Genomic DNA, 27896 nt, shown 5'->3' with positions numbered 1-27896 from the left:
CATAATAGTTATAACCACTCAAAGTTGCAGTCTTTATATGTGCAAGTGTAGCTGAGCATTAACAATACTATAGTCTATTATCATTGCTGCTCTAGTGAAAGACTATCTTGCAAGAAGTTTCATGGTCCATCAGCTTCATGTTGTGAAAAAAAAGGCTACACACATTCTCGCATTACTTTAATTTCTTGGGATCACATATGTACACCTAAATGGATGGAAAGTGATGCAAGGCATGGAGACACACATGGCAGTCCTCTAATGGACTTTGTTTAGGCAATGTGTGTTGGGCAGCAGCCCTAGGTTGCCATTGCTAGAGTTCTTTCTGGAAGACATGGGTATTTCGCATGGAAACACTCGAAATCAAGCCTCAAGGTGGGATGTGCTTGATGTTTTTCAGTCACTTTGTGTGATACTTGGTACTCATGTGACTCTTGTACATCCTTTGTAAGTATTACAATTACTCATCACAGAAAAAAAAAAGAATGACATAATGTTGAAGATAGTTGCACAACATATGTTGCTCCTAAGAAAACTCCCATTGTACTTCAACCACCAGTTGGTTCACACAGTACAACTTTCTAGTAGCTGGGTAAAGCATAATGAAATGCTTCTTACTTATGAAAGGAGCAAGGAAAAACCCACTTGGGAGCGTGTGATAAAAGATATGGCATCATCAGGTCTATTCCCGGTTATAATTTGCAACCTCGAGTCTGTAGGTCGCATTATCCACTTGATCACCTTGGCTTTGACAAGCATGGGGAAAGTGATTACACCTTGAGACATAACATTCCTGTGTTGGAATATAGAATATGGACCTGTCAATCTACTTCAAATAGGGATGGCCATGGGCAAAATGCATTCACATTGTTGTTTTTTTTTGGATGAGGAGGTATTGGCTGCATGGGAAACAAAGCCCAAGGGGAGGCAGTAGCAGTCTTGTACCTAAACTTGTATGTCTATTCCTCATGAAACTTGCTACTTGGAATGTTCAGGGCATTTGCTCTTGCAGCAAACCACATGATATGTGGAGAGTGTTGCATATGCAAATGCTTGGGTTTTTCCAGGTGCACAGTGCAATTCCATACAAAATTCATAAAGAAGACGGAAATGTAGTACATTGTCATGTCTTCAAATAATTTTATGTTGGGGTCCCATCTGTGAACTATGGGGGTGCATTGACGATTGTGCATGAGAAATTGCAGCCAGACTTGGTTAAACAAGATGTATCTAGAAGATTCCTTGTGATTGAGAATAAAAGCGAAGGTGAGATTATGTGGCTGGTTGGTGTCTATGCATCAAATGATGCTATGCATCGTCATGACTTGCGGCAATAGTTACAATAATGCCTTCAGCTTTGCAGGCCTGGTTACAACTGGCATGGAGATTCTGTTGCATTTACTCAAGATGTGCCCAATGCCTGTTAAGGTGTGGTATTATCTAGCTGTAGTAGGCAGGCCATTATTTTGGACATTTCTGATGGTAGGGTTATCAATAAGGGTTCTGAGGAAAGGAAGATTAGTCCACTGTCACTGTCTCTTTGGTACAGATTGCATGGTGACAGCACTGCATTTATCCAAGATGTGCCCAATGGCCTTTAAGGTGGATCTTATCTAGCTCTGGTGAGGGAGGCCATTACACATTTGCATTCAAAGTTTGGAGACTGAATGTTTGGAAGCAATGACTACAAATTGTATGCCGAGTTTTCTCTTGGATGGGACTACGCCATATATGATTGACAAGGGATTTTGGCTTCATTCTTCATTCTGCATTCAGCATTTCCACATGGGTGACTTAACTATCAGCTTTCTTCTCTAGGAACAGCTTGAGGAGATTGAGAGATGCTTCAACTATGGTTTCAGGTGGTCAAAGGTAATAGATTGGCTCACTATCCTCTACTTGATGTTCACAGCATCACTTAAATGGAACTTGCATGCTGGCCAGACAGCTGTAAGTTTTCTTCTTTTCTAGTATATCAACTTTTACAGAAAAGACAACAGGGATATCAGCCAACCACCCTTAGACAGACACTCCCAAGTGTATTCTCTTCAACCAAACACAAAAAGATTTTGTTTGAGAAACAAAAATTTGTCATTGCATTGTCATGTATTACCACATCTCAATGACATTTTATGGAAGCCCTGTTTACTTCATCTTTGCTCTGCACTACTCGTACATGATGCATCAATCAAAGCAAACAAGTCAAATATATCTCACAAGAAAAACAATTTCAATAAGCCTTCCACAAGCCATATTAAGCATTGACAAACCAGTGGGTTGAGATATAACAAAATACCTGTAGTCTGCAAATGTCTGCCAACCCAATTGAGTTTGAAAGGAGAACAGGAGACTGAAAATCCAGCATTTTTGGATGAGTAACGAATGGAAACCCTTCCTCTATGATGCTTTGCAGTTCATCCTGGCCTTGGAATGTTTCCCCATAAAGCAAATATTCAACGTGTCCTTTATTTGGTTGAGAGACCTTTAAAATGAAATGAAACACTCACAATATGGCCACTCGATCAGCATGACACAAACACATGCATCAAAATGTCAGACTTATAATATCAAAATTTTAACAATGAATAGGTACAGTTTACCCCATACTAATGGCATTCCTAAACCATAAAGTTAGAAAATCCCCCTCATGTAAAATACCAAGTACAAGGAACTCTATGAAGAGTAGCCAAGTACATCATAAAGACAACGATTGCATGTGAACAACCAATCTGGTGGGCTTTTATGCCAGAACATCCGAGGGGTAGCATGGAAAAAAGTGCTGGAGTCCCAGGTCTGCAGGGACGCATCTCTCCTTGTCCTTCATCCTCTCAAAGCCACCCTGCATCCTCTCCCATCTCCCATGGAGAGAGTGGATGATCTCTATCCAAATCCTCAAAAGAGACTCCACTAGCTGCACCTCGTGGTCCAAATGTATCAGGCTATAATTCTAGCAATCAGCTCCTATCTATGATAATATCAACTAATTGAAGTTATCAAGAGCATCTAGGGGATACATTCTTAAAACGTCCCCTCCCGACGAGCTGCTGCTGCTGCCATTGCGCCCTACCTATCGTCACCTATTGCCTGCTGCCATCACGCCCCCTGCCATCAGCCCCAGCGCTGCCCGCCTCCCATGCCCTGCGATACCCACCGCCGCCATCACGGCCCCCCACTTGCCATCACCCCCCACCTTCCACCATCACCCCCCCCCCCCTGCTGCTAGCTCCTGCACTGCCTCCGCCTCCCTCGCCCCTGCGTCCCCGTTCTGCAGGGCCCCACTTCCCCTCCCAGAAACCTGAAAGTCTGCCCCCTCCTCGCTACCGTCCCCCACCTACCAAACGACCTCTTCTCGCTAAGCTCCCCCTTGATCTCCTTCGACCACCCTCTCCCTCCCAATTTCTCCCTCCATCTGCAGCAACATTCCCCCCCTCCGGTAGCATAGCAGCTTGATTGGTAGGTTCTCAACAGCAACGCGCAATGGAAACCTTTGGTCACACGCCGGTGCATTCTGCGACTGCCCCCCAATCAAACACCTTGCACATCTTCCTCTCTGAGAAACAGCTCTTAGCCGTCCGTGCCACAAAGCTAGAATTGAAAGAAACAGTGATCTTTGGTCAGGTCGTAGGACACTCCCTATCTAGGGCCCAACTTTAGGATTGGCTTCACTCCACGCTCCGCATTGGCACTGCGCAGATTGTGGAGGCAAATCTCATGGGCCAAGGGATCTTCATTGTTCAACTCACCTTTGCGGACGTAGCCTGTGGGCTGGTGGATAGCTCACCTTATGTCTCCACGAAGGGGGTCATCTATAATGTTCCCTAGTATAGTGGCTTCACAGTGGAGGAATTCCTGCTCCACAACAGGTTTCTTAGACACTCGGTCACCTTACTTTTCCCTAGACTGGCGGTAGAGTATCGTCAATTAGTGGAGGACTTTGGATGCCTCTTCGGCACAGTTCTTCTTGCCTCCTTTGCGGATGCAATGATAGCCGCAGGAATCCCAAAGGTACAGGTGGCTGTAAAGATACAAAGAACATAGCAAAGTTCCTGGAGATTGAGGTAGGCGGACACTCCTTCACGTAGCAGGTTATTGTGACTAGGCAACCTGGGCAGTGCCTGCAATGCCATGACTTTGGGCATCAGGGAGCACATTGCACGCGCTTCAGAGCCAAGGCGGCTCCGCCGACAGAACGCTAATGGCTTTACACGAGTCCAGCCATGATAGAGAGGGAGACGGCGGGGGGGGCTCAATCCACCCCTCAAACACAACCACGGCAGTAGAGAGCAGGAGAGAGAGCGACGGACCACCGCCAACACACCCCGCAGGCCACCCCTGTTAAGAAATACCCTAACACAGAAACATAAACAGAAACCGTACGACAAAGCACAGACTGATAAAAGAACATAGTTAGGGTTAGGGTAACTCAGAGACATTGAACACAATGAATAAATGAAGTGATATAACTACTGAATAATACGATGCTCATGCAACAAACACACTATGCAGTGAATGAATACAGAACCTCAAACTCCTGTATCTCAAGGATCAGGGCAAGGGTAATGAGCTGGAGGGTATGTCGTACCTTGAACGGATCCCGAATCGCAGCAAGGCAGCCTCCGGATGTCGAACACCAGCAAACCCAGTAGTCAAAAGCTGGATGTGATGCAGACAGCACTGAGGAGAGAGAAAGACTAAAAATGCAAGCAGCAGGTGAGAGAAAGACTAAAAACGCAGGCAGCAAGACTGTGATGGCGTGGCAGGCTGTACGGTAGTAGATCTGCACAGGAAAAGCAATCGCCTGACTGAAATCAGCTCTAAACTACGTGAAGAGCGTTGGAAATCAAGCGCCAACTGATGGAGACAGCAGCAATGGACAGCTTCGGTTGAGATGTCCTCCGCGAACGGGGTATGGGCAGCAAGCTGAAACACTTGAAATATGCAAAAATGAGATTAAGGGAAGAGTGGAGGGCTGACTGCCAATTTATAGAAAATTAGGGTACCAGATCCTCTCCCACTTAACTCTCTTGATCTGCTCTCCATTTTAGGGTTTTGGCTAAAATAAGCCTAAAATAAGCATGTTTTGGGGCTGTTTAAGTGGCTAAGTGTATTTCTTAGCACAATACCCCCTCTCAGGCCCAAAATAGGGCTAGAAAAGTAGGCCAGCCTAAATTTTGATGTATCCCAAGGCATCTCACCCTAAAGTACAGTGGGCTACCAAGACTACAGAGGCGATGGTTATCTTACCAAGGGAGCCCAAGTGATCACTTGGGCGCGTCAGCTGCCCAGTGGCCTACCAAGACTACAGAGGCGATGGTTATCTTACCAAGGGAGCCCAAGTGATCACTCCAGAGAGGCCAAGGCATCGGACCAAGGGTGCACGTTGACTGCCCAAGGGCCTACCAAGTCCTACAAAGGTAGATGGATATAACAATGGATTGTGTGTTTTTTTTTTTTTTTGGAAAAGTGTTTTGAAAATACATAAGGAATATAGGGGAGGCGACTAATTAAGTGACAGATCGGAAAGGATAAAGAGAGTTTTAAACCCAAGTCATTCACAAAACTAGCAAGTCAATCCCTCACAGTGACCAGGATAAGTGCCTAAGGATGATAAAAGTGTGTGTGTATGCCAATCATGTGGTGAATATATGTAGAGGCAAAAAAGATGATGGTGGGCTTAGCAAGACAAGCAAAGCAAGCAAGCAAGGGTAAAGAAACTACCTTTTAGGAGAACTACCATGTGTTATGCCACGAATATGGTGGATTCTAGTGTCGACCACTCCAAAAGACCGTAGAGGGATAAATACGCACAGATACATGTTTACATGAACAAAATGCCAATGCATGGGGTAATGCAAAGGGAGATGCAAAATGACATGCTCATGCAATATGCTATGCAACGGTACCACTTGGACAGTGCCCTCGCAGGAAAATTGTTCACTTGTCCAAGTGTCCTTTTACAATCATGTCATCGTGATAGTGCAGATGAAGTTACAAATGTCCATAATACAATACAAAAGAATAAATGAATGTAATGTCTAAAAAATATAAGCATTATCACTATCACTATCAAGAGTAGAAGCCGCCCCCTCTCAAACTGGAAGGGAAAGCACCCTCTCCCTGTCAAGCTGAAGAAGTAGGGGAGGGTGTATCCAAGCTGATCCTGGGTAGCAGGTATTGAAGAACCAGCTGATTGACCACTTTGGTCAAAATGTCTGCAAAATTATCTGAGTATATTGACTGAGTAAGCTAAATCTGGCCTAGTGTGAATTAACCAAAGAAGTTTTCCTACAACAGAGCGATAGGTATGGTCAGTGAAGGGCTGTCCTAGGGTATCCTTCGACAAGTGGACAGTAGGATCAAGAGGCGAGGCCACAGGCCGTGTCCAATCCGTATTGTACTGGTCCACGAGCTGAAGTGTGTACTTCTCCTGTGACACAAAAATACAACCCCCAGAACGAACTGCCTCCATCCCCAAAAAATAGGATAACAAACGAAGGTCTATCATTTCAAATGTAGCTTGAAGCTTAGCCTTAATTTCTACTATGGCAGCAGAATCTGAAGCTATGATGAGTAAGTCATCAACGTATAGCAGAATATAGCTTAACTCCTCGGCAATAGATTGAACATATAAGTTCGGGTCATAAGGGGTAGAATGGTATCCATGAGTTTGCAAGAACTCATCCATCCTATGAAACCAAGACCACGGCGCTTGCTTCAGCCCATAAAGAGCTTTATGTAAGTGAAATACCTTATTCCTTGGGTTGCCGAAAGGAAAGCTTGGTGGCTACTCCGAACGGATCCCGAATCGCGGCAAGGCAGCTTCCGAATGTCGAACACCAGCAAATGTAGCAGTGAGAAGCTGGATTTGATGCAGACAGCAGTGAGAAGAGAGAAAGACTAAAAATGCAGGTAGCAAGTGAGAGAAAGACTAAAAACGCAAGCAGCAGGACTGTGATGATGTGGCAGGTTGTACAGCAGCAGGTCTGCACAAGAACAGCAATCGCCTTACTCAAATCAGCTCCAAACTATGTGAAGAGGGCTGGAAATGAGGTGCCAACTGATGGAGACAGCAATGGACAGCCTCGGCTGAGATGTTCTCCGCGAACGGGGTGTGGGCAGCAAGCTGAAACACCTATAATCTGAAAAACGAGATTAAGGGAAGAGTGGAGGGATGGCTGCCAATTTATAGAAAATTAGGGTTCTAGATCCTCTCCCACTTAACTCTCTCGATCCACTCCCCATTTTAGGTTTTTGGCTAAAATAAGCCTAAAATAAGCACGTTTTGGGGCTATTTAAGTGGTTAAGTGCATTTCTTAGCACAATAGTCCCAGCTTTTTATCCCACCCAGTAGGATCACAGACCTCGACCTCCACGACCCACGAAGGCATCACAGGCTACCTCACCCAAGATCCCACAACCCCCACATCCACCCTCTCCTCTGTTGAGATATCGAACTCCACTCGTGATATGCCAGGGTGACCGTTGTGCATTTATGTCACCGACTTGTTAGCTATAGATGTGGTTGGTACACCGCCCATGAATAATAGCTAGATGACAGCTATCCTTATCTACTCTAGTTCGTGGCTCAGTTAGTATGCCACCTTAGTTAGTTGAGTTTGGTTTGAGACCCATATATAGGGTTCTTCTATTTCTATGTACTTGAGTTCTTTTTGGCTTACACAACTAAGAAGAGGAAAACTGTTTTCAGCCTTCACCTTTGTGTGTATTCCCCCATTGTGCAAGCAAGAAAGCTACAAGTGAGACTCCTTCCTTCTCTCCCACAATCTTGACATGGTATCAGAGCCTTGTTCGTGGTAAGGAGCTCAAGAAAGTAAACCAAGTTCGCGGTGTTCTGGTAAGAGGACCAGTGTTGCTTTCATTTTTCTGTTTTGGGAGCAAGTCTCTGCAGGTAGCACAGCTGAAAAGTGTAAGAGTGCATTGTCTCAGATTGAGACGCCCTTCGCGGTGTAGCAAGAGGGCAGTATATGCTGCGGGAAAGGGCTTTAGCCCTTGGTTGCTCTGTTTTTTTTATTTGAGGCCATTTCGGGGCCTGTTTTGGAGGCAGAAGTTTTCTGCATGCACTCAGAAAAAGGCCCTGTTTTATGCTGTGCGACCACTGTTCTACAGGTCGGTGAAAAGTTACTGTAGAAATTGCATCGTATGCTTGTGCGCAGAGACATTGGGAGTTACAGAATCGTCCTTGTTGCCTGTTGATGCAAAATCGTCACTAGGAAGTGACTGTGTGGTCAAATACCACTTTCGTCAGTTTTGCAAATTTGCCCTTATGAGGCTGAAGCTGTGTTCTTTGCAGTGACAGAATTTTTTGCAGTGTTCTGTAATGGCGTCTGATTCTCTTTCACAGATTGTCACTGAAAAGCTTGACAAGAACAACTTTCAAGCATGGAAGTTCAGAATGACGAATTTTCTTATGGGAAAAGGATATTGGAAATTCGTTGCAGGAAATGAAGAAGAACCAGTTCTTCCTGATGTTCCCAATCAACAGCAAATGCAGGCATTTAAAGCATGGTATGAGAGAACCAGGAAAGTTATGTACTGGTTGTCTATCAGCATTTCAGACTCTATGATTGTGCATATTCAAGATGCAAGTACCCCAAAGGAGGCATGGGATACTTTGTAAAAAATGTATAGCATAAATACGCAAGCCAGGAAAATGCAGCTCAAGCAAGAGTTGCACAATGTGCAAAGAGAAAGTATGAGCATCAATGACTACCACATGAAGGTGAAGAAGATTACAGATGCACTTGCTTCCATTGGGTCACCAGTGGAAGATGATGATTTAGTTTCTGTGACCTTGAATGGTCTAGGAAAGGATTATGCACAGTTCCGAACATCCATTTCCGTCTGTGAAAGATTTCCTGATTTTGAGGAGTTGATTGCTCTTCTAATTTCTGAGGAGCGGAGAAATGGTGGTGCATCTTCTTCAGGAGGAACTTCAAAAGAAGCTGTCTTCTACTCAAATACTGGAAGAGGTAGAGGCAGAGGTAGAGGCAGAGGTAGAGGAGGCCAGTCTGGAGGCCGTGGTAGAAATCAGAATATGCAACAAACTCAAGAAAACCAGTCCTACGGAGGAGGACGTGGTAACTCTAGAGGCAGGGGGAGCCAAAGAGGTTGTGGTGGATGGCAAAGAGGCTAAAATGCAAACAGCAATGTTGAATGCTACTACTGTGGTAAAATGGGTCATATGGCTAAAGACTGCTATAAAAAGAAGAATGATATCATGAATGGAAAATTGCAACAAGAGAATTATGCATCTTCTAGTAGACAGGGTGATGACAGAAATGATTTGTTTATGGTGCAGCACATGACCAATTCTCTGACAAGTGCAGAACAAAGCAATGATGTGTGGTATGTTGACTCAGGTGCATCAAACCACATGACAGGTCATGCAAAATGGATGCAAGATGCAAGGAAAATGGAAAAACCAAGATTTGTGGAGACTGGTGATGGTATTGCACATTCTATTGTGCAGATTGGAAAAATTCCTTTGTCTATGCAGGATGGGAAAAAGAAATACCTGTCGGATGTATTTCATGTCCCGAATATCACCAAGAACCTGGTTTCTGTTGGTTAAATGGTTGAGCAGGGCTTGCAGGTCAGATTTAATTCCCATGGATGCTTTGTTGAGGATATGAAAAATAAAGGTCGCTTGATAGCAAAAGGAAAGAAGAAGGGCAGAATGTTTACGTTGGATGCAGACATGCCTGAATTGAGTGCAGCAATGTTTGCATATGGGACCGGTGTAGTTGCAAATATTGATATCTGGCATAAACGCATTGGTCATGTTAATGTACAGCGACTTAAATCAATGCAAGCCCAAAATATTATTGCAGGATTGCCTAAATTCAAGGTTGCAGAAATGCATAAGGTATGTGAAGCCTGTCAGTTTGGAAAACAGGCAAGGAAACCATTTCCTAGACATGTTCAAGAGAGTAAGAAGCCATTGGAATTAATCCACTCTGATGTGTGGACTACTAAAGCTGCATCTCTTGGAGACTGTCATTATTTTATCACTTTTATTGATAACTATAGCAGAAAAGTTTGAGTGTATTTTATGAAAAAGAAAAGTGAAGTTTTTGGGCATTTCAAAACTCTTAAAGCTATGGTTGAAAAATAAACAGGCCTGCAAATAAAATGCCTAGGTCAGATGGAGGGGGAGAGTACCTCTCAAATGAGTTTACAAGGTTCCTGCAGGAGCATGGCATAAAGCAGCAATATTCATACAGTCATACCCCACAACAAAATGGAATTGCAGAAAGGAAAAACAGGCATATTGGAGAGGTATCTCGTGCCATGCTCAATGAAAAAGACTTGCCAGATTTTTACTGGGCTGAAGCAGTTGCTACAGCAGTCTACATAATGAACACGACTCCCACTGCAGCAATATATGGGATGACTCCAGAGGAGAGGTATACTGGTAGGAAACCCGATATTTCTCATTTGAAGATTTTTTGTTGCATTGCCTATGTTCATGTGCCGGATGAGTTGAGATCCAAGTTGGATCCAAAAGCTGAGAAGTGCATCTTTATTGGTTATTCTCTACAGCAAAAAGGGTATAGATGCTATAACCCTTCTACTCGTAAGTTTACAGTGAGCAGAGATGTTGTTTTTAATGAGATGAGTAGCTAGTATAAGCCAGTAAATGTGATTGATAATGTAGATGCACAAAATGGTAATGCTGCACAGAATTCACAACAGCAGTCACAAGATATTAGTGGACCTGGAGCGTCCTCTAGCAGTGGTTCACATTCTTCGCCATGGACAGGCAGATTGAGATCAGGAAAATCTTCTCAAAGCAATGTAGATAGTGGTATGCAGGTATCACGAAAAGGAAAAGAGAAGGTAGATCAGCCCATGTTTGATGTGAATGCAGGTCACTCTTATGTGGATGGTGAATCCAGTGGCTCAGAACAGAGCATTGATGATGAGTTGGGTATTCCTTCTATTGTTACACCTGGAGTAAGGAAGACGAGGGATGTTTTGAGAGCACCTGGGACTGAACCTACTTTGCGCAGGTCTACCAAAGCTAGGTATCCTGTGGATAGGCTGAAATATGATGGATTTACAACCATTCACTATGCATATATGATCAAAGTGATACAAGAACCAGAACCCACTTCTTTTGAGCAAGCCATGGGAAAAGAAAAATGGGAGAAAGCCATGGATGAAGAAATGGATGCCTTGGAAGCAAATGCTACATGGGAATTGGTACCTTTGCCTAAAGATAAGAATGCAATTGGTTGTAAGTGGGTTTATAAGGTGAAACACAATGCAGATGGTTCTGTGAATAGATACAACGCAAGATTAGTAGTCAAGGGGTATGCACAAACATATGGCATTGATTATGAAGAAACATTTAGTCCGGTTGCAAGGATGGCAACCGTAAGAGCAGTCATTGCTATGGCTGCATCAAAGGGATGGTCTTTACATCAGATGGATGTAAAGAATGCCTTCTTGCATGGTGATTTGCAAGAAGAAGTCTATATGGAGCAGCCACCAGGTTATGTGCATGTTGTTCATCCTGAGTTTGTTTGCAGGTTGAAGAAAGCCTTGTATGGCTTGAAGCAAGCACCTAAAGCATGGTCTGACAAGATAGGACTCTTGTCACTATTGGCTTTCAGATTTCCAAGGCAGATTTCTCACTTTATGTGAGAAAAATAGAGAAAGGTATTATGCTGCTTGTCATTTATGTTGATGATTTGATTATCACAGGTGACAGTGATGAAGATATCCTTCATGTGAAAATACTATTGAAGTAGAAGTTTGAGATGAAGGATTTAGGAGAGTTGCGTTATTTCTTGGGTATTGAGGTGATTAGATCACCAAGTGGGATATGGCTCTTGCAGAGGCAGTATGGATTGGACATGCTGTCCAAATATGGGATGACAAGCTGTAAGCCTATTTCAGTTCCTTTGGAGCAGAATGTGAAGTTGAGCACAGATACAGGTGAGCTTCTCGAAGACCCTACTATGTACAGACGCATAGTAGGAAGTTTGATTTATATGACTATTACCAGGCGAGATTTGAGCTATGTTGTTGGATTGGTAAGTCAGTTTATGCAGGCTCCAAGGAAACCACATTTGGATGTGGCTAGACGCATACTCAGGTATGTGAAGTCCACATTGCAGTATGGACTATTTTATGAGACTGGGGTTCAGATACAATTGCATGGATACACTGATACTGATTGGGCTGGTAGTATTTCTGATAGACGATCTACCAGTGGATATGTGTTCTCTTTTGGGAGTGCTGCAGTCACTTGGAGCAGTAAGAAACAGCCTACAGTTGCCTTGTCAAGCACAGAGGCTGAGTACAGGGGTGCAGCAATGGCTTTGCATCAGCTCCAGCTAGTCTGTTGAGCATGAGCACTCTGTTGTAAACAGTTTTTTGAGTAATATAATCAACCACATTTTACTTGCAAAAAAAAAAGGAGCAAAAAATGCATTAGCCGGACCTAAACATTTCCAAAACATGCTTGATTAAAGAAGAAACTATCTAATTTAAAAAAGAAATGCAATCCTAGAGAGTTACTATGTTCCACATGCAAAACCCTAATTTGGGTGTCCAAAACTTTCTATAAATAGGCATGCAGCCCACCACTCTCCCTCAATCTCATTTTTGCAGCTTTTAGGACCCATAGCTCTATTGCCCACACCCGTTTGTGAAGAACATCACGGTCAGAGCCTTCCATCACAGTCTGCTATCATCTTGTGCTTGTTTCCAACCTCTGTACCTGTCGCCTACCTCCTGGAGCTGTCACCAACATTAGAGAATTTGAATTTCCTGTTGCTGGGGCCAATCGCCATCAGTAGGAGCTATTGCCATCACCATAAGACTTGCGTTTGCAGTCAATCTCTCTCCTCCAACTGTCGTTATCAGCATCTGCATTGTCACCACCAGTTTCCACCTATTGCCAAGCACAATCATCTTGTGTCCACCTCTTCTATATAGTCCCCAATTTTATCTCTCCTCAAGTACCTCTTTTTTAGTCTTTCTCTCTCTTGCACTACCATCTGCATTAGATCCAACCTTCCTCAGCTTCATTTGCTCATGTTCAACACAGCGGAGGCTGCCTTGCTGCATTTCGGGATCCGTTCGGAGTATGACATACTCTCTAGCTCATAACCTCTGCCTTGATCCGAGAGATACGAGAGTTCGAGATTCAATGTTTAGTGCATACTGTGTTTGCTGCATGAGCATTGTATATTCAGTATTCATTCACTTCACTATTTATCGTATTCACTGTCTCTAAGTTACCCTAACCCTAACCCTAATTGTGTTTTGTGTTTATCAGACTGTGCTTTGTCATATGATTGGTTTTGTGTTTTCTACATTTAAAGCATTTCTTCACATGGTATCAGAGCTAGGTACTCTCTAAGAAACCTTTAAGGGTCAGATTACTTTGAACACATTCACAAAACCGCTCTAGTCTCCACACCCAAACATGGATAGAAAAGATTAAGAGTGGGCCTTCCATCTTGCTTCTGCCCAATCTAACATGGGCGGAGAACTATCAATCTACCATGGAGTCCAGAGACTATATCAGATTTCTGCCGCTGAGTATGATCTCATCCTTATGCATAGGACTCAGTAGGAGGTTGAAGGTAAGCCTAAGTTTTCTCCTTTAGATTAAATGCACAGAACTAATGATGTTGCAGGACTTTCGAAATCTCCACTATGGACTAGCCATCTACAACTAGAACCTAGCTCGGCTTACACATCACTTCCACAGTATATATTTTCTCCAATGCCAAGTACGAACCCTATTAATTCAGATTCTATGCCAACTTATTCTCTACTTTTTGTTGGATCGAGGGATGCTCCCCAAGAAGGAACTCTTTAAAAAAACCTTAGGTTTCTGAGTAATGAGCAAGACAGGTATTTCTTTATGAACTCAAAACTAGGTAAGAAGATGAAAGAAGAACATATAAGTATTCCATCCCTTCCTTTTTCTTCAAATGATTTTATTTCCCATGGCCAATTTGGAGTAGGTGCATTTTCATCTAATGCATTTAATGGACAAAAGGAACCAACCATGTTTCCCGTAACAACATCCATCACAAATCCATTTGGGCTCCCACCCATACCTCCCTCTTCTTCCACTATACCTTCCTTCCCACTTCCATTAAGTGCACCACATTTTTACCACACGCCACCCTCGGGAGTTCTACACATTTAGACAAAGCCTTTAGGACCTTTACATACCCGTTTCTCAATGGTAAACCCATGGCGGAGGCTCAATCTCTCACACACACTTTCAAGTTATCCATCTAGGAGTGCATCCTAGACATACTCGAGTGTCGATCGTTTGGTATCGATGTTTGCCTCTATGGCACTACCTGGTGGACCATCCGGTCATTATGTTGTGCCCTAGCTAACATTTGGACAAGGCTATCATGTCCACCTCCACCTACGATACCATATGGACCTATGTCTATTTCAATACCTCTTCAATACCTCTGTAGCAATTGGCACTCATTGAACATCAACAACCTATTTCTACCTATCTACCTTTACCCCATCCTTATCCACCACCAACTTATGCTCCATCTTACCCCACTTATCCATCTTCATAGGCACCTCATGGTTCAAGCCCCTCATCCGCCACAAGTATACAATTACTGACAAGACTCATTTCAATGGGTCAAACTACACCACTTGGTTAAATTTGATAAGGCATGTCTTAGACACTCAGAACATATGGGATATAGCATAGAGATTGGAACCCAACTTGATCCTGCACTTGTTCCATATGAGGTCGTCCGCTCATGGAAGGCTCATAATGCCTCTGCTATTGTTGAGCTTATGCAAGGCTTATTGCCTAATTTCACTCTCAGCTTCAACATTTCGACTTAGCATCCAAACGTTAGGTACACTTAACGGATCGCTATGTGGCTCAAGGATAGGACCCATCGCATCAATTTGGATCATGAGCTCCAAAACCTTAAAATCACAAACAAGGATAACTTGAAAGTCAAGTTGACAGAGTATTGGTGACTCCTCGCTAGATATTCAACCACTGGGGCTCCTATATCCTCTGATGATTGGGTTAGCTTGTTCCTTAACAAGCTGCCAAGAAAATATATCCATTTTGTGCAGCAGGTGATTTCATAGCCTCAGATGCCCACATTTTATGAGTTGGAGTGTCAGCTATTTCATTACGCACGGTTGTTCAATCAATTTCATAACAAATACTCAATAGAGGGGGCTCTTATTGCATCTTCTCAAAGGGGGGAATAGGGAAAGGGCAAAAAAAACTCAAATCAAACTCAAAATCAAAACAAAGCTAGTGATTTCCAAGGAACCCCTCAATCTACTCTTCAACGTGGATGGCAGAATGTACCTAAGAAGAATAGGTATCGTCAACATTGTCAAAAGGTTGGCCATTATGACAATGAGCGTCGATCTAAGTCAAAATCCAAGAAGAATCAAACCCTCACACCCCAAGGGGGTAACCCCCAGCAAGGGAAGCAGGGTAGTGGCAACTCCAAGCAGGGGCAGTGGCAAGGCCAGACCCACACTACCACTAGTCAATCATCACACTCCATGAACTACTCAACTCCAAAGGGTTTATCTGACTGGTCTACAGAGATCCACATCGTCTCCTTAGATCCATCGGATACGAGTGTTGTTCACATTTATGAGTTGCCTCCTAATGAGATGCTTGCGGAGGCCCACTCATCACAGTCGAGCACCTCAACACCTATTTGGCTTGTGGACAGTGGAGCTACCCATCATATGACTCCTATAGCAAACATTTTCATTTCCCGAGCCCCTGCAGCCGGGAGCGTTCACGTAGGAAACAACTGCTCTATCAAGATTCAAGCCCAGGGTCACGTCAATTTACCCACTGACCAGGGCTTGGATCTCACTTCGCTTGATAATGTCTATCATGTCCTCCATCTTGGGGTGAACTTGTTGTCCGTTCAGCAACTTTGCTAGTTAGGGGAGCTATTTTCTTTACTACGACCACAGTCAAAGTCCTAGACACTCAGACTGGTTTAGTGATTACTTGAGGCAAGGCACAGCTTAATGGCCTTTACCACATAATACATTTTCTTACGAAGCCGACTACCAATGATTCACAGTTCCATTGCTTTCAAGCCTTGGTCACCACACAAAAGCCCATAGACTCTGAGTATCTTTGGCATTTTTGCTTAGGACATCTTGGCTACGACTCTCTTTATAAGCTATCACGTCAAGGGATAGTTGAGGGTCTTCCACGACTAAAATTATCTCGAGAGGTCTATAAAGCATGTCAGCTAGGTAAGTAGCATCATACACCCTTTTCTCAGTAGTCTATCACTCGTGCTATCTCGAACCTCTTAGGCTCATTCATGTAGATCTTTATAGTCCCACATCCACTACTACCTTGAATATCGCGTTGTACTTCTTTTTGATAGTGGATGATTTCTCGAGATACATGTGGGTGTACTTCCTAAAGTACAAATCCGATGCCTTCACTTATTTTAGTGCTTGGGTGCTATTGGTCTATAACCAGACTGGTCGTAATGTGGATACTATGAGGAGTGATTCTGGTGGCGAGTTTACCTTCCAGGAGTTTTCTGAGTTTCTACAAGAGCACGGCATTTCACGCGAGCTCAACTCCCTCTACCAACTCCCCCGCAGAGAAAGGAGTCATAGAGCGTAGGAACCAGATATTCATGAATATGGCACGCTCTATGATATTCGCAACAGAGCTCCCTAAGTGCCTTTGGATTGAGGCTGTTAACATTTTAGTGTAAATCCTTAACCGATGTCTGACTGCGACAGTCCCTAAAAAAACTTCATATGAGACATTCTTTGGTTCTCGTCTTGTTATTTCTCACTTCAGAGTTTTCAATAGTCATGCTTATACATGCACACTCCTGATGAAAAGATAGGAAAGATCACCCCTTAAGCAGATCTCTTGATCTTTCTGGGCTATTCTTCCAAAGTGAAAGCCTATCATTTATTCGATCCTCGTACGAACAAGGTGATTGTTCGGAGGGATATCGTCCTGAATGAGAGACACATAGTGAAGTCCTCTACACTGGACTCTTCATTCTCACCTGCACTCACATCATTTGAGATCATGCCTACAAAGTCGGGTCCACTGCCCGCTCTTGACCTTCCTGCAGATACTTCAACTTCCAGGCCTCCTTAGCGAGGCCCGTTATCTCGTTGTACCAACAACAGACCCTACAGGATTCAAAAATCCTTCCACCGGATTGCCCTAGGCGGTCTGCTTAGCTCCGGGTCTGCTAGACTCGCCCCTCAGGCTTCATATACATCGCAGTTTACACCTAATTGCATTGCACATTCTAAGCCGGATAGTTGGCACGAGGCTCTCCAGGACCCTCTATGGCGTGAGGCCTCTTAAAGAGGATTTGCCACATCCCCATCCTGAACTTGAGTAAAATGCTTTTAGCAGGGGGCGATTATGTATTGCTGCTTTTTCAAAGGGAAAGGCTGAAAAAGATGAAACGAAGAGAGAGACTATTGTTGGGTATTTGACTCACGCCTTACTTACGTCTACGCTCATATGGGAGTGCCGGTGATCAGTAGGACACTGGGGCACTTTTTACTCTCGGTAGGAGAGGTTTTTTCCCCCAGACTTATGCTCTTATTGTCGTATGTACTCATGTGCTTATGTTACACACTTTTGGGCACTTAGTGTGTGTCGGGTGTGAACACCCCCTACAAACCTAAGGTTTAAGGGTTGTACTTTGTATTTTCAGGTTACACTCATTCAGTCTATTCTCTTGGGTGTCGTGCTTCAACTCTGTTTCTCACTCTCACACTGTCTACTGAATCCCAGCTGTACCTCGATCCTCTGTTCTCACATTTGGTATCAGAGCACAGCTCTGAACTCAGCTTCTGCCTGCAGTCTGCAGTCTGCAGTCCACGCCAGTTCTGCTCCAGCACCACCTGACACTGCTCGCCAGTCCCCGTCAGGTTCTCCCTAAACTGCCTGGGCGGTCGCCAGGTTGTTTGGGCGCTCCAGCACGTCTGCCTCCAGCACGTTCGCCAGTCGCCACCAGTCTGAAGGGCGACGCCAGCTCCAGCTCCACGTCAGCAGTAAGTCTGCCCGTCGTCAGTCTCGTCAGTCAGTCTCGTCAGCAGACAGGCGCGCTGTTCACCAGCGCGCTGTTCCTCAGCGCTGCCTTCGTTCGACTGTCCGCCTGTCGTCTGCCCGTCACATGTTGGTCAGCTCCACGTCAGGCAGCCCGCTCGCCTGACGACCTGCCACTGCACAGCCCCCTCGCCCGACGACCTGCCACACAACGCGCACAGTCCGCCTGCCAGACGACCTGCCATGCAACAAACAAATTTCCAAAGACAAAATGAGCAATGTCAAAGCAGTATGAACTGGAAACCTGCAAATTTCCAGAAATTGCAGCAAACACGTTTCTGCAATTAATGTGCAAGGGCGTACTCTGTCAGAAAACTGTCTTTTAATGCACGCTTCCCAAGGTGCAAACAGTGCACTGCAACATTGTTATCTCAAAATCCCCAAAATTTTTGCCAAAATTTCTGTCAAAACAGTCTTTTTGTGACTGTACCAGCAGTTCAAATGCAACTGTCCACAAAATACACAAAAGCCCCAAAATTTCTGATGATCCAGTCCAGAAATTTGCATGAAATTTAGTTCCCACCTGTTCTGTGCTGCGCGTATGAACCTCCTCTTCCAGAGGTGTGATCTGGGCTGAAATTTTAAAAAAAATTGTTTAACATTTTACCTGACGTGGAGCAGGCTCACGAGCAGACGCAGGTTGCTGGTCAAATCGTGCAAACGAAATGCAGGTTGCTGATGTGGACACATGAGAACTGTCGCGAGCTGCAGGCGGGTGTCAAACGGCAGGCGGGTTGGTTGCGTGGCAGGTCGTCTGGCGGGCGGACTGCGCGTGATTTGTGGCAGGTCGTTGGGCGAGCGGGCTGCGCAGTGGCAGGTCGTCAGGCGAGCGGGCTGCCTGACGTGGAGCTGACCAACGTCTGACAGGCAGACGACAGGCGGACAGTCGAACGAAGGCAGCGCTGAGGAACAGCGCACCTGTCTGCTGCTGACGAGACTGAAGACGGGCAGACTTACTGCTGACGTGGAGCTGGAGCTGGCGTCGCCCTTCAGACTGGTGGCGACTGGCGAACGTGCTGGAGGCAGACGTGCTTGAGCGCCCAGACAAGCTAGCGACCGCCCAGGCAGTTTAGGGAGAACCTGACGGGGACTCGCGAGCAGTGTCAGGCGGTGCTGGAGCAGAACTGGCGTGGACTGCAGACTGCAGACTGCAAGCAGAAGCTGAGTTCAGAGCTGTGCTCTGATACCAAATGTGAGAACAGAGGATCGAGGTACAGCTGGGATTCAGAAGACAGTGTGAGAGTGAGAAACAGAGTTGAAGCACGACACCCAAGAGAATAGACTGAATGAGTGTAACCTGAAAATACAAAGTACAACCCTTAAACCTTAGGGTTGTAGGGGGTGTTCACACCCAACACACACTAAGTGCCCAAAAGTGTGTAACATAAGCACATGAGTACATACGACAATAAGACCATAAGTCTAGGGGAAAAAACCTCTCCTACCGAGAGTAAAAAGTGCCCCTGTGTCCTACTGATCACCGACACTCCCATATGAGCATAGGCGTAAGTAAGGCATGAGTCAAATACCCAAATGTGAGAACAGAGGATCGACAGCTGGGATTCAGTAGACAGTGTGAGAGTGAGAAACAGAGTTGAAGCACGACACCCAAGAGAATAGACTGAATGAGTGTAACCTGAAAATACAAAGTACAAGCCTTAAACCTTAGGGTTGTAGGGGGTGTTCACACCCGACACACACTAAGTGCCCAAAAGTGTGTGACATAAGCACACGAGTACATACGACAATAAGACCATAAGTCTGGGGGAAAAAACCTCTCCTACCGAGAGTAAAAAGTGCCCCAGTGTCCTACTGATCACCGACACTCCCATATGAGCGTAGGCGTAAGTAAGGCGTGAGTCAAATACCCAACAAACCCCCCTGGAGTAAAGAGTGATCAAGAGTACAAGGATCATCCGCCACCAAAGGATATCAAATTTAAAGCATCTCGAAATGCTTCAAATTTGTCACGAGGAAGAGCTTTGGTGAAGATGTCTGCCACATTACTGGTGGTAGGACAATAGACAAGGCTGATATCACCTGCATGTAGCCTCTCTCTGACAAAGTGATAGTGAATCTCAATGTGTTTCGTGCGAGCATGAAACACTGGGTTCCGTGCCACTGCAATGGCACTCTGACTGTCAGTGAACAAAGGAGTAGGCTCAGTAACAGATACATCCAAATCAGCTAGCAAGCGTCTAAGCCATACACATTCAACTGTGGTAGTGAAAGCTGCCTTGTATTCAGCTTCACATGACGATGTGGCAACAGTGGATTGTTTCTTGCTAAGCCAAGAAATGCAAGACGAGCCAAGAAAGAAACAATTGCCACTAGTGGAGTGACGTGTATCATAATCACCAACCCAATCAGAATCACTGTAAGCATGTAACTGCAGTGGTCCCTCCTTGGCATAAAGCAACCCAAGAGAATGAGTACCCTGCAAGTAGCGAAAAACACGCTTGACAGCTTGCCAATGTGACATACGTGGCTGATGCATATACCTGCTCAAAGCTGAAACTGCAAACTGTATGTCCGTCCTAGTATTGCATAGATAGATAAGACATCCAACTGCAGGAGCATATGTATGTATATCAAACAAATCACTGTCATCATGTAATGACAGTTTCAGTCCAGGTTCCATGGGAGTACAAACTGGCTTGCAATCCTGTAAGCCAAACTTCTCAAGAACCTGCCCAATATACCTTGACTGTGATAACCCAATACCTCGAGCATTATGTATGAACTGGATGCCCAAGTAGTAATGCAGAACTCCCAAGTCAGACATGTCAAAAGTTTGCTGTAAATTTTGTTTGAATGCTGAAATCTGATCAGCATGTGTTCCAGTGAGCGGTCATCAACATAAAGACATAAAATCAGCATAGATCCCCCTTCTTTACATACGTAAATGGTAGACTCAGATGAGTTGTTTAGAAACCCCTGACCAAGCAAGAAAGCATCTATTTTTTCATACCAAGCTCTAGGAGCTTGTTTCAAACCATATAGTGCCTTTTTGAGCTTGCATACCAAATGTTCTGAGCCTTCAACTGCAAAACCAATGGGCTGCTATACATAAACTTCCTCCTGAAGTTCCCCATTTAAAAATGCAGTCTTGATATCTAGCTGATGTACTGTCCAACCATAATGTGCAGCCAAAGCAATCATAGACCTGATGGTCGTCATACGGGAAGTAGGAGCAAATGTTTCCTCATAATCAATGCCCTTTTTCTGTGCGTAGCCTTTAGCTACCAGCCGTGCCTTGTATTTATCAATGGATCCATCTGCTTTTCTTTTCAATTTGTAGACCCATTTCGTTCCAATGGCTTTCTTCCCAAATGGCAAGGACACCAAATCCCAAGTTTGATTCTTAGTAATAGAATCTAATTCAGCTTGCATAGCTGCCATCCAATGCACACTGTGTTGTGCATCCTCATAACATTCAGGCTCTTCATTATCAAAAGTACTTGCTGCCATAATAAACTCCATGGTATGTGCTGAATCATGCAAACGAGTTTGCCTTCTAGTACGACCAGCCATGGGTGCATCCAAAGGACTATCTTGCATAGTCTACAAATACCATCTAGGTAGCTGTCTAGCATCCTGGCTGTGTGCAAGCTCTTGCTGAATTTCAGTTTCAGCATTATGCTGAATATTTCGATCAGCCAATGGCTGAATTTCTGCACTTTCCATAGGAGCAACTGGCTGAACATTAGGTTCATTTTCTGAACCTCCAGCTGAATCACCAAAAGTAATGGGAAGCAGCCCTTCAAAAACATCACGGGCAGCCTGATATGTATCCAAACCAGCCAAGGATAATTCTGATTTTCCATCAAAAACAACATCCCTACTGACAAAAACCTTCTTTGTAACGGGATCATAGAGTCTGTAGCCTTTGCTCTCATTGCTATATCCCATAAAAATGCACTTAACAGCCTTGTTGTCCAATTTTTTTCTAAGTACCTGTGGAATATGGGTATAGGCAAGACATCCAAAGGTACGAAAGTGACCAACAGAAGGTTTACAGTTGTTCCAAGCCTCAAATGGTGTGATGGTCTTCAAGGCTTTGGTAGGGCATCTATTCAAAATATGGCAAGCACACATGACTGCTTCCATCCAAAAACTATGAGGCAAGCTCTTTGCCTTCAGCATACATCTGGCCATCTCCATGAGTGACCGATTCTTCCTCTCTGCTACCCCATTCTGCTGTGGAGTATAAGCTGTAGTATACTGATGGACTATGCCCTTCTGCTCGTTTGGGGCATGTAAATTTTGGCAGCTTGATGCTTTTGCAATGTACTCAGATGCTGGATGGCTTACCTCCCTTGGAGAGACCTCCTGAGCACTTATGCGAGGGATGCATTTTGGGGAAAATGCATCGGTTTTCATTTTCTCGTGATATTGCTTTCAGAGCAACAACCAGATTGCAGTTGGTGCATTCAGATGTTTGTGGACCTATGCAGACCATGTCATTGGGTGGTTGTTATTATTTTGTGACATTCATTGATGACTTCACACGTTTTTGCTAGGTCTACTGTTTGAAAAAGAAGTCAGAAGTGTATGATGCATTTTTGGCTTTCAGTGCACTTGTTGAAAATCAGTCTGGCTGCAAGATTAAGACTCTCCGTTCAGACCGAGGGGGGGAATACATGTCCTCTATGCTGAATTCTTTTTTGCAGCAGAAGGGCATAGTCCATCAGTATACTACAGCTTATACTCCACAGCAGAATGGGGTAGCAGAGAGGAAGAATCGGTCACTCATGGAGATGGCCAGATGTATGCTGAAGGCAAAGAGCTTGCCTCATAGTTTTTGGATGGAAGCAGTCATGTGTGCTTGCCATATTTTGAACACATGCCCTACCAAAGCCTTGAAGACCATCACACCATTTGAGGCTTGGAACAACCAAAAACCTTCTGTTGGTCACTTTCGTACCTTTGGGTGTCTTGCCTATGCCCATATTCCACAGGTACTTAGAAAAAAATTGGACAACAAGGCTGTTAAGTGCATTTTTATGGGATATAGCAATGAGAGCAAAGGCTACAGACTCTATGATCCCGTTACAAAGAAGGTTTTTGTCAGCAGGGATGTTGTTTTTGATGAAAAATCAGAATTATCCTTGGCTGGTTTGGATACATATCAAGCTGCCCGTGATGTTTTTGAAGGGCTGCTGCCCATTACTTTTGGTGATTCAGCTGGAGGTTCAGAAAATGAACCTAATGTTCAGCCAGCTACTCCTATGGAAAGTGCAGAAATTCAGCCATTGGCTGATCGAAATATTCAGCATCATGCTGAAACTGAAATTCAGCAAGAGCTTGCACACAGCCAGGATGCTAGACAGCTACCTAGATGGTATTTGCAGACTATGAAAGATAGTCCTTTGAATGCACCCATGGCTGGTCGTACTAGAAGGCAAACTCGTTTGCATGATTCAGCACATACCATGGAGTTTATTATGGCAGCAAGTACTTTTGATAATGAAGAGCCTGAATGTTATGAGGATGCACAACGCAGTGTGCATTGGATGGCAGCTATGCAAGCTGAATTAGATTCTATTACTAAGAATCAAACTTGGGATTTGGTGTCCTTGCCATTTGGGAAGAAAGCCATTGGAACGAAATGGGTCAACAAATTGAAAAGAAAAGCAGATGGATCCATTGATAAATACAAGGCACCGCTGGTAGCTAAAGGCTACGCACAGAAAAAGGGCATTGATTATGAGGAGACATTTGCTCCTACTTCCCGTATGACGACCATCAGGTCTATGATTGCTTTGGCTGCACATTATGGTTGGAGAGTACATCAGCTAGATATCAAGACTGCATTTTTAAATGGGGAACTTCAGGAGGAAGTTTATGTATAGCAGCCCATTGGTTTTGCAGTTGAAGGCTCAGAACATTTGGTATGCAAGCTCAAAAAGGCACTATATGGTTTGAAACAAGCTCCTAGAGCTTGGTATGAAAAAATAGATGCTTTCTTTCTTGGTCAGGGGTTTCTAAACAGCTCATCTGAGTCTACCCTTTACGTATGTAAAGAAGGGGGATCTATGCTGATTTTATGTCTTTATGTTGATGACCTTTTGCTCATTGGAACACATGCTGATCAGATTTCAGCATTCAAACAAAATTTGCAGCAAACTTTTGACATGTCTGACTTGGGAGTTCTGCATTACTACTTGGGCATCCAGTTCATACATAATGCTCGAGGTATTGGGTTATCACAGTCAAGGTATATTGGGCAGGTTCTTGAGAAGTTTGGCTTACAGGATTGCAAGCCAGTTTGTACTCCCATGGAACCTGGACTGAAACTGTCATTACATGATGACAGTGATTTGTTTGATATACATACATATGCTCCTGCAGTTGGATGTCTTATCTATCTATGCAATACTAGGACGGACATACAGTTTGCAGTTTCAGCTTTGAGCAGGTATATGCATCAGCCACGTATGTCACATTGGCAAGCTATCAATCGTGTTTTTCGCTACTTGCAAGGTACTCGTTCTCTTGGGTTGCTTTATGCCAAGGGGGGACCACTGCAGTTACATGCTTACAGTGATTTTGATTGGGTTGGTGATTATGATACACGTCACTCCACTAGTGGCAATTGTTTCTTTCTTGGCTCTTCTTGCATTTCTTGGCTTAGCAAGAAACAATCCACTGTTGCCACATCGTCATGTGAAGCTGAATACAAGGCAGCTTTCACTACCACAGTTGAATGCGTATGGCTTAGACGCTTGCTAGCTGATTTGGATGTATCTGTTACTGAGCCTACTCCTTTGTTCACTGACAGTCAGAGTGCCATTGCAGTGGCACGGAACCCAGTGTTTCATGCTCGCACGAAACACATTGAGATTCACTATCACTTTGTCAGAGAGAGGCTACATGCAGGTGATATCAGCCTTGTCTATTGTCCTACCACCAGTAATGTGGCAGACATCTTCACCAAAGCTCTTCCTCGTGACAAATTTGAAGCATTTCGAGATGCTTTAAATTTGATATCCTTTGGTGGCGGATGATCCTTGTACTCTTGATCACTCTTCACTCCAGGGGGGTTTGTTGGGTATTTGACTCACGTCTTACTTACGCCTACGCTCATATGGGAGTGTCGGTGATCAGTAGGACATTGGGGCACTTTTTACTCTCGGTAGGAGAGGTTTTTTCCCCCAGACTTATGGTCTTATTGTCGTATGTACTCATGTGCTTATGTTACACACTTTTGGGCACTTAGTGTGTGTCGGGTGTGAACACCCCCTACAACCCTAAGGTTTAAGGGTTGTACTTTGTATTTTCAGGTTACACTCATTCAGTCTATTCTCTTGGGTGTCGTGCTTCAACTCTGTTTCTCACTCTCACACTGTCTACTGAATCCCAGCTGTACCTCGATCCTCTGTTCTCACAACTATCTCTGAACTTGAGTATGAGATACTATGGGCCCTTCCAGGCGTTGAAAAATATCAATGATGTGGCATATCGGCTGAAATTACCTCCACATTGGCGGATATACAATGCCTTTCATGTCAGTTTGTTGAGGCCTTTTCATGGTGATGTGCAAGAAGATATGTCTGCTGAAATTCAGCCTGAGGTTGAGGAGCCGGATGACATTTTTGTACTTGAGAAGATCTTGGCACATTAAGAAAGAAAGGCTAGAGGTAAAGTTTCCACGAGATATTTGATGACGTTTCAAAATTATTCACCAATGGATGCACAATGGATGGAAGAGGATGACTTGGCAGACTATCCTCAATTGTTGCAGCTTTATCTAGATGCCTTTCAGTTAGAGCCGACTTCAGTTCAAGCTTAGTCAGGTTCAGCAAAGCAGGGATCAAGAGTATTACCTGATGCTTAAGGGAGAGGTAGCACTTCCACTCCTGCAATTGTGGATAGCTCTCATATGTAGTGGATCTCCGATGTATTCAGCATGCATCCAACGTATTGTGTTGATAGTATGTCTGATATGAGCTTACTACTCAATGTACTAGTCACTGTGAGATGTATGCAAATGAGTGTGGTTGTTACCACAGCTCCGAGACTATACTTTTGCATCAGTTTGAGATCAGTTCATCATCAATTTGTTGGCATAAGCTTTTGCCTCAGTTTTGAAATCAAATTCTAATCAATTTCAGCTCACTTTTTGATCAGTTTGAGAACCATTTATGATCACTTTTGGGATCAGTTTTGCAATAGTTACTAATCAGTTTTTGCAATCAGTTTGTGATCAGTTTGGAGTCAAATTGCAACAATTTGTGATCAGTTCTTCTCAAATCAACAAGTGATCAATTAATGATTAGATTATCCTCAATTTTCAATGGTTTACAATTGGTTCCGCGGACAGTAGCATGTTAGTAAATGCCATTGATGTTGGGAATAATGGCTCTCGTGCCTTTAAATGTGCTCAAATGTGAACACACCCTTAGCACTTGTACTTACACATATATATATATCTATCTAAAAACCTAAAGGTACACACTCATCAATGTACCTAAAGTTCTCTCTCACTCTCTGTCACTCCACGCCTAAGGAACACCTACTATCTCGATCTTCATGCCTAACCCGTCACTACAAACTAGTATCACAGCTTCGGCTAAGGCGTTTGTGCTCCTCGAAGTCCGGTGCAAGACATCTCTAGTGTTTCGCTTGCGCGAAATCATCAAGTTGTCACTGATCTCACAAACACATGTGTACTGTATTGTCAGTTGATAGTCTAGAAACCGCGATGGATCGTTTCTTAACTAGGTGAGAGACAGCAGGTGTTGACCTGGCAAGTAGTGGACAGCAGCAGACGTGACGTGCAGTAGCGAGCAGCAGCGGGCAGTCACGACCAAGTGCCAAAAGGTACACGCGACCAGGAGACAACCAACGCTAACTAGCGTGGCGACAGCTTCACAGGTGCTGACGACGCGACTCCACAGCGCACCACAGACAAACGACATCCAGTCAGCGACCTATACGGGGTCAAGGGACCCCCGTCACACCTTTCAGAATTGTTTTTTTAAAGGAAAAAAAAAAAGGGAAAATCTCCTTTATCCCCTTTTCCTCTAACGGGGTTTCATGCGTGGAGGCACAACTTCCATTTTTTGTGCAATCTAGGCCCAGAAATTTGGGGCTTCTCCAGACTGAGCACTGTTCATGCAAAATTGAGGCATCTGTGTCAGAAATTGCAAACATTGTGCGCATCTGAATTGGGGATTTCGCCAAAATTATTGAAATTTTGCTCATCTGAGTGAAATTTCTCAACATTGGACCCATAAAATTTGGGGCTTTTATCGTATTGATGAAATTTTGTTCAGCTAAGTCAGATTGGCTCACATTGGTGCACATTTGGACCCGAAAATTTTGGGGCTTTTGCAAAATTTTGTGAAATTTTGCTAATTTTTCCCGGTTTATGCTTTTAGGAACATGTATTAATGCAATTGGGATAGATTGGTCAATGAAAGTTGGGGGTTTTGCTGAAATTACTCTATTTTGGCAAATTTGGCCTATTTTATGCATGTCGGAGATAGTTCAGATGTATGGTTAATGCTTTGAGCACAAAATTTTGGGGCTTTTGACCGTGCGTGTCAAATTTTATGCCTGTGGGTACATGTACAACAGAAATTGCAGCTAAATGTTGGGATTTCTCATGTAATGTGATGCACTTGCCCTTGGAACAGCTGTAATCAGTTGTGGAATGCTGTAGCACATGGTTTGGTGCTTCTGAAAATTTAATTACAGATCTGAAATCTCTGCTTCTACGTGGTCATTTATTGCTGGTTGGTACTTTTTGTACCTTGGT

The 27896-nt window shown here is 44.0% G+C and overlaps 1 protein-coding gene across 1 annotated transcript in view; it reads right to left on the bottom strand.

The window, feature by feature from the left end:
• LOC148023101 (uncharacterized) overlaps nt 1-27896 on the bottom strand; it is a 294011-nt gene that overhangs the window by 144409 nt on the left and 121706 nt on the right. The window contains exon 8 of the mRNA XM_087696076.1: nt 2294-2479. Coding sequence (XP_087552202.1) covers nt 2294-2479 — 186 coding nt within the window. The remainder of the gene's footprint in view (nt 1-2293; nt 2480-27896) is intronic.

This window comes from Lygodium microphyllum, chromosome 16, assembly GCF_053477565.2.
Source record: "Lygodium microphyllum isolate KBCC chromosome 16, Lygodium_microphyllum_v1.1.10, whole genome shotgun sequence".
In the NCBI taxonomy this organism is placed as follows: Eukaryota; Viridiplantae; Streptophyta; class Polypodiopsida; order Schizaeales; family Lygodiaceae; genus Lygodium; species Lygodium microphyllum.
The sequence above is the reverse complement of the archived record's forward strand: the minus strand, read 5'-3'. Positions and strand labels throughout refer to the sequence as shown.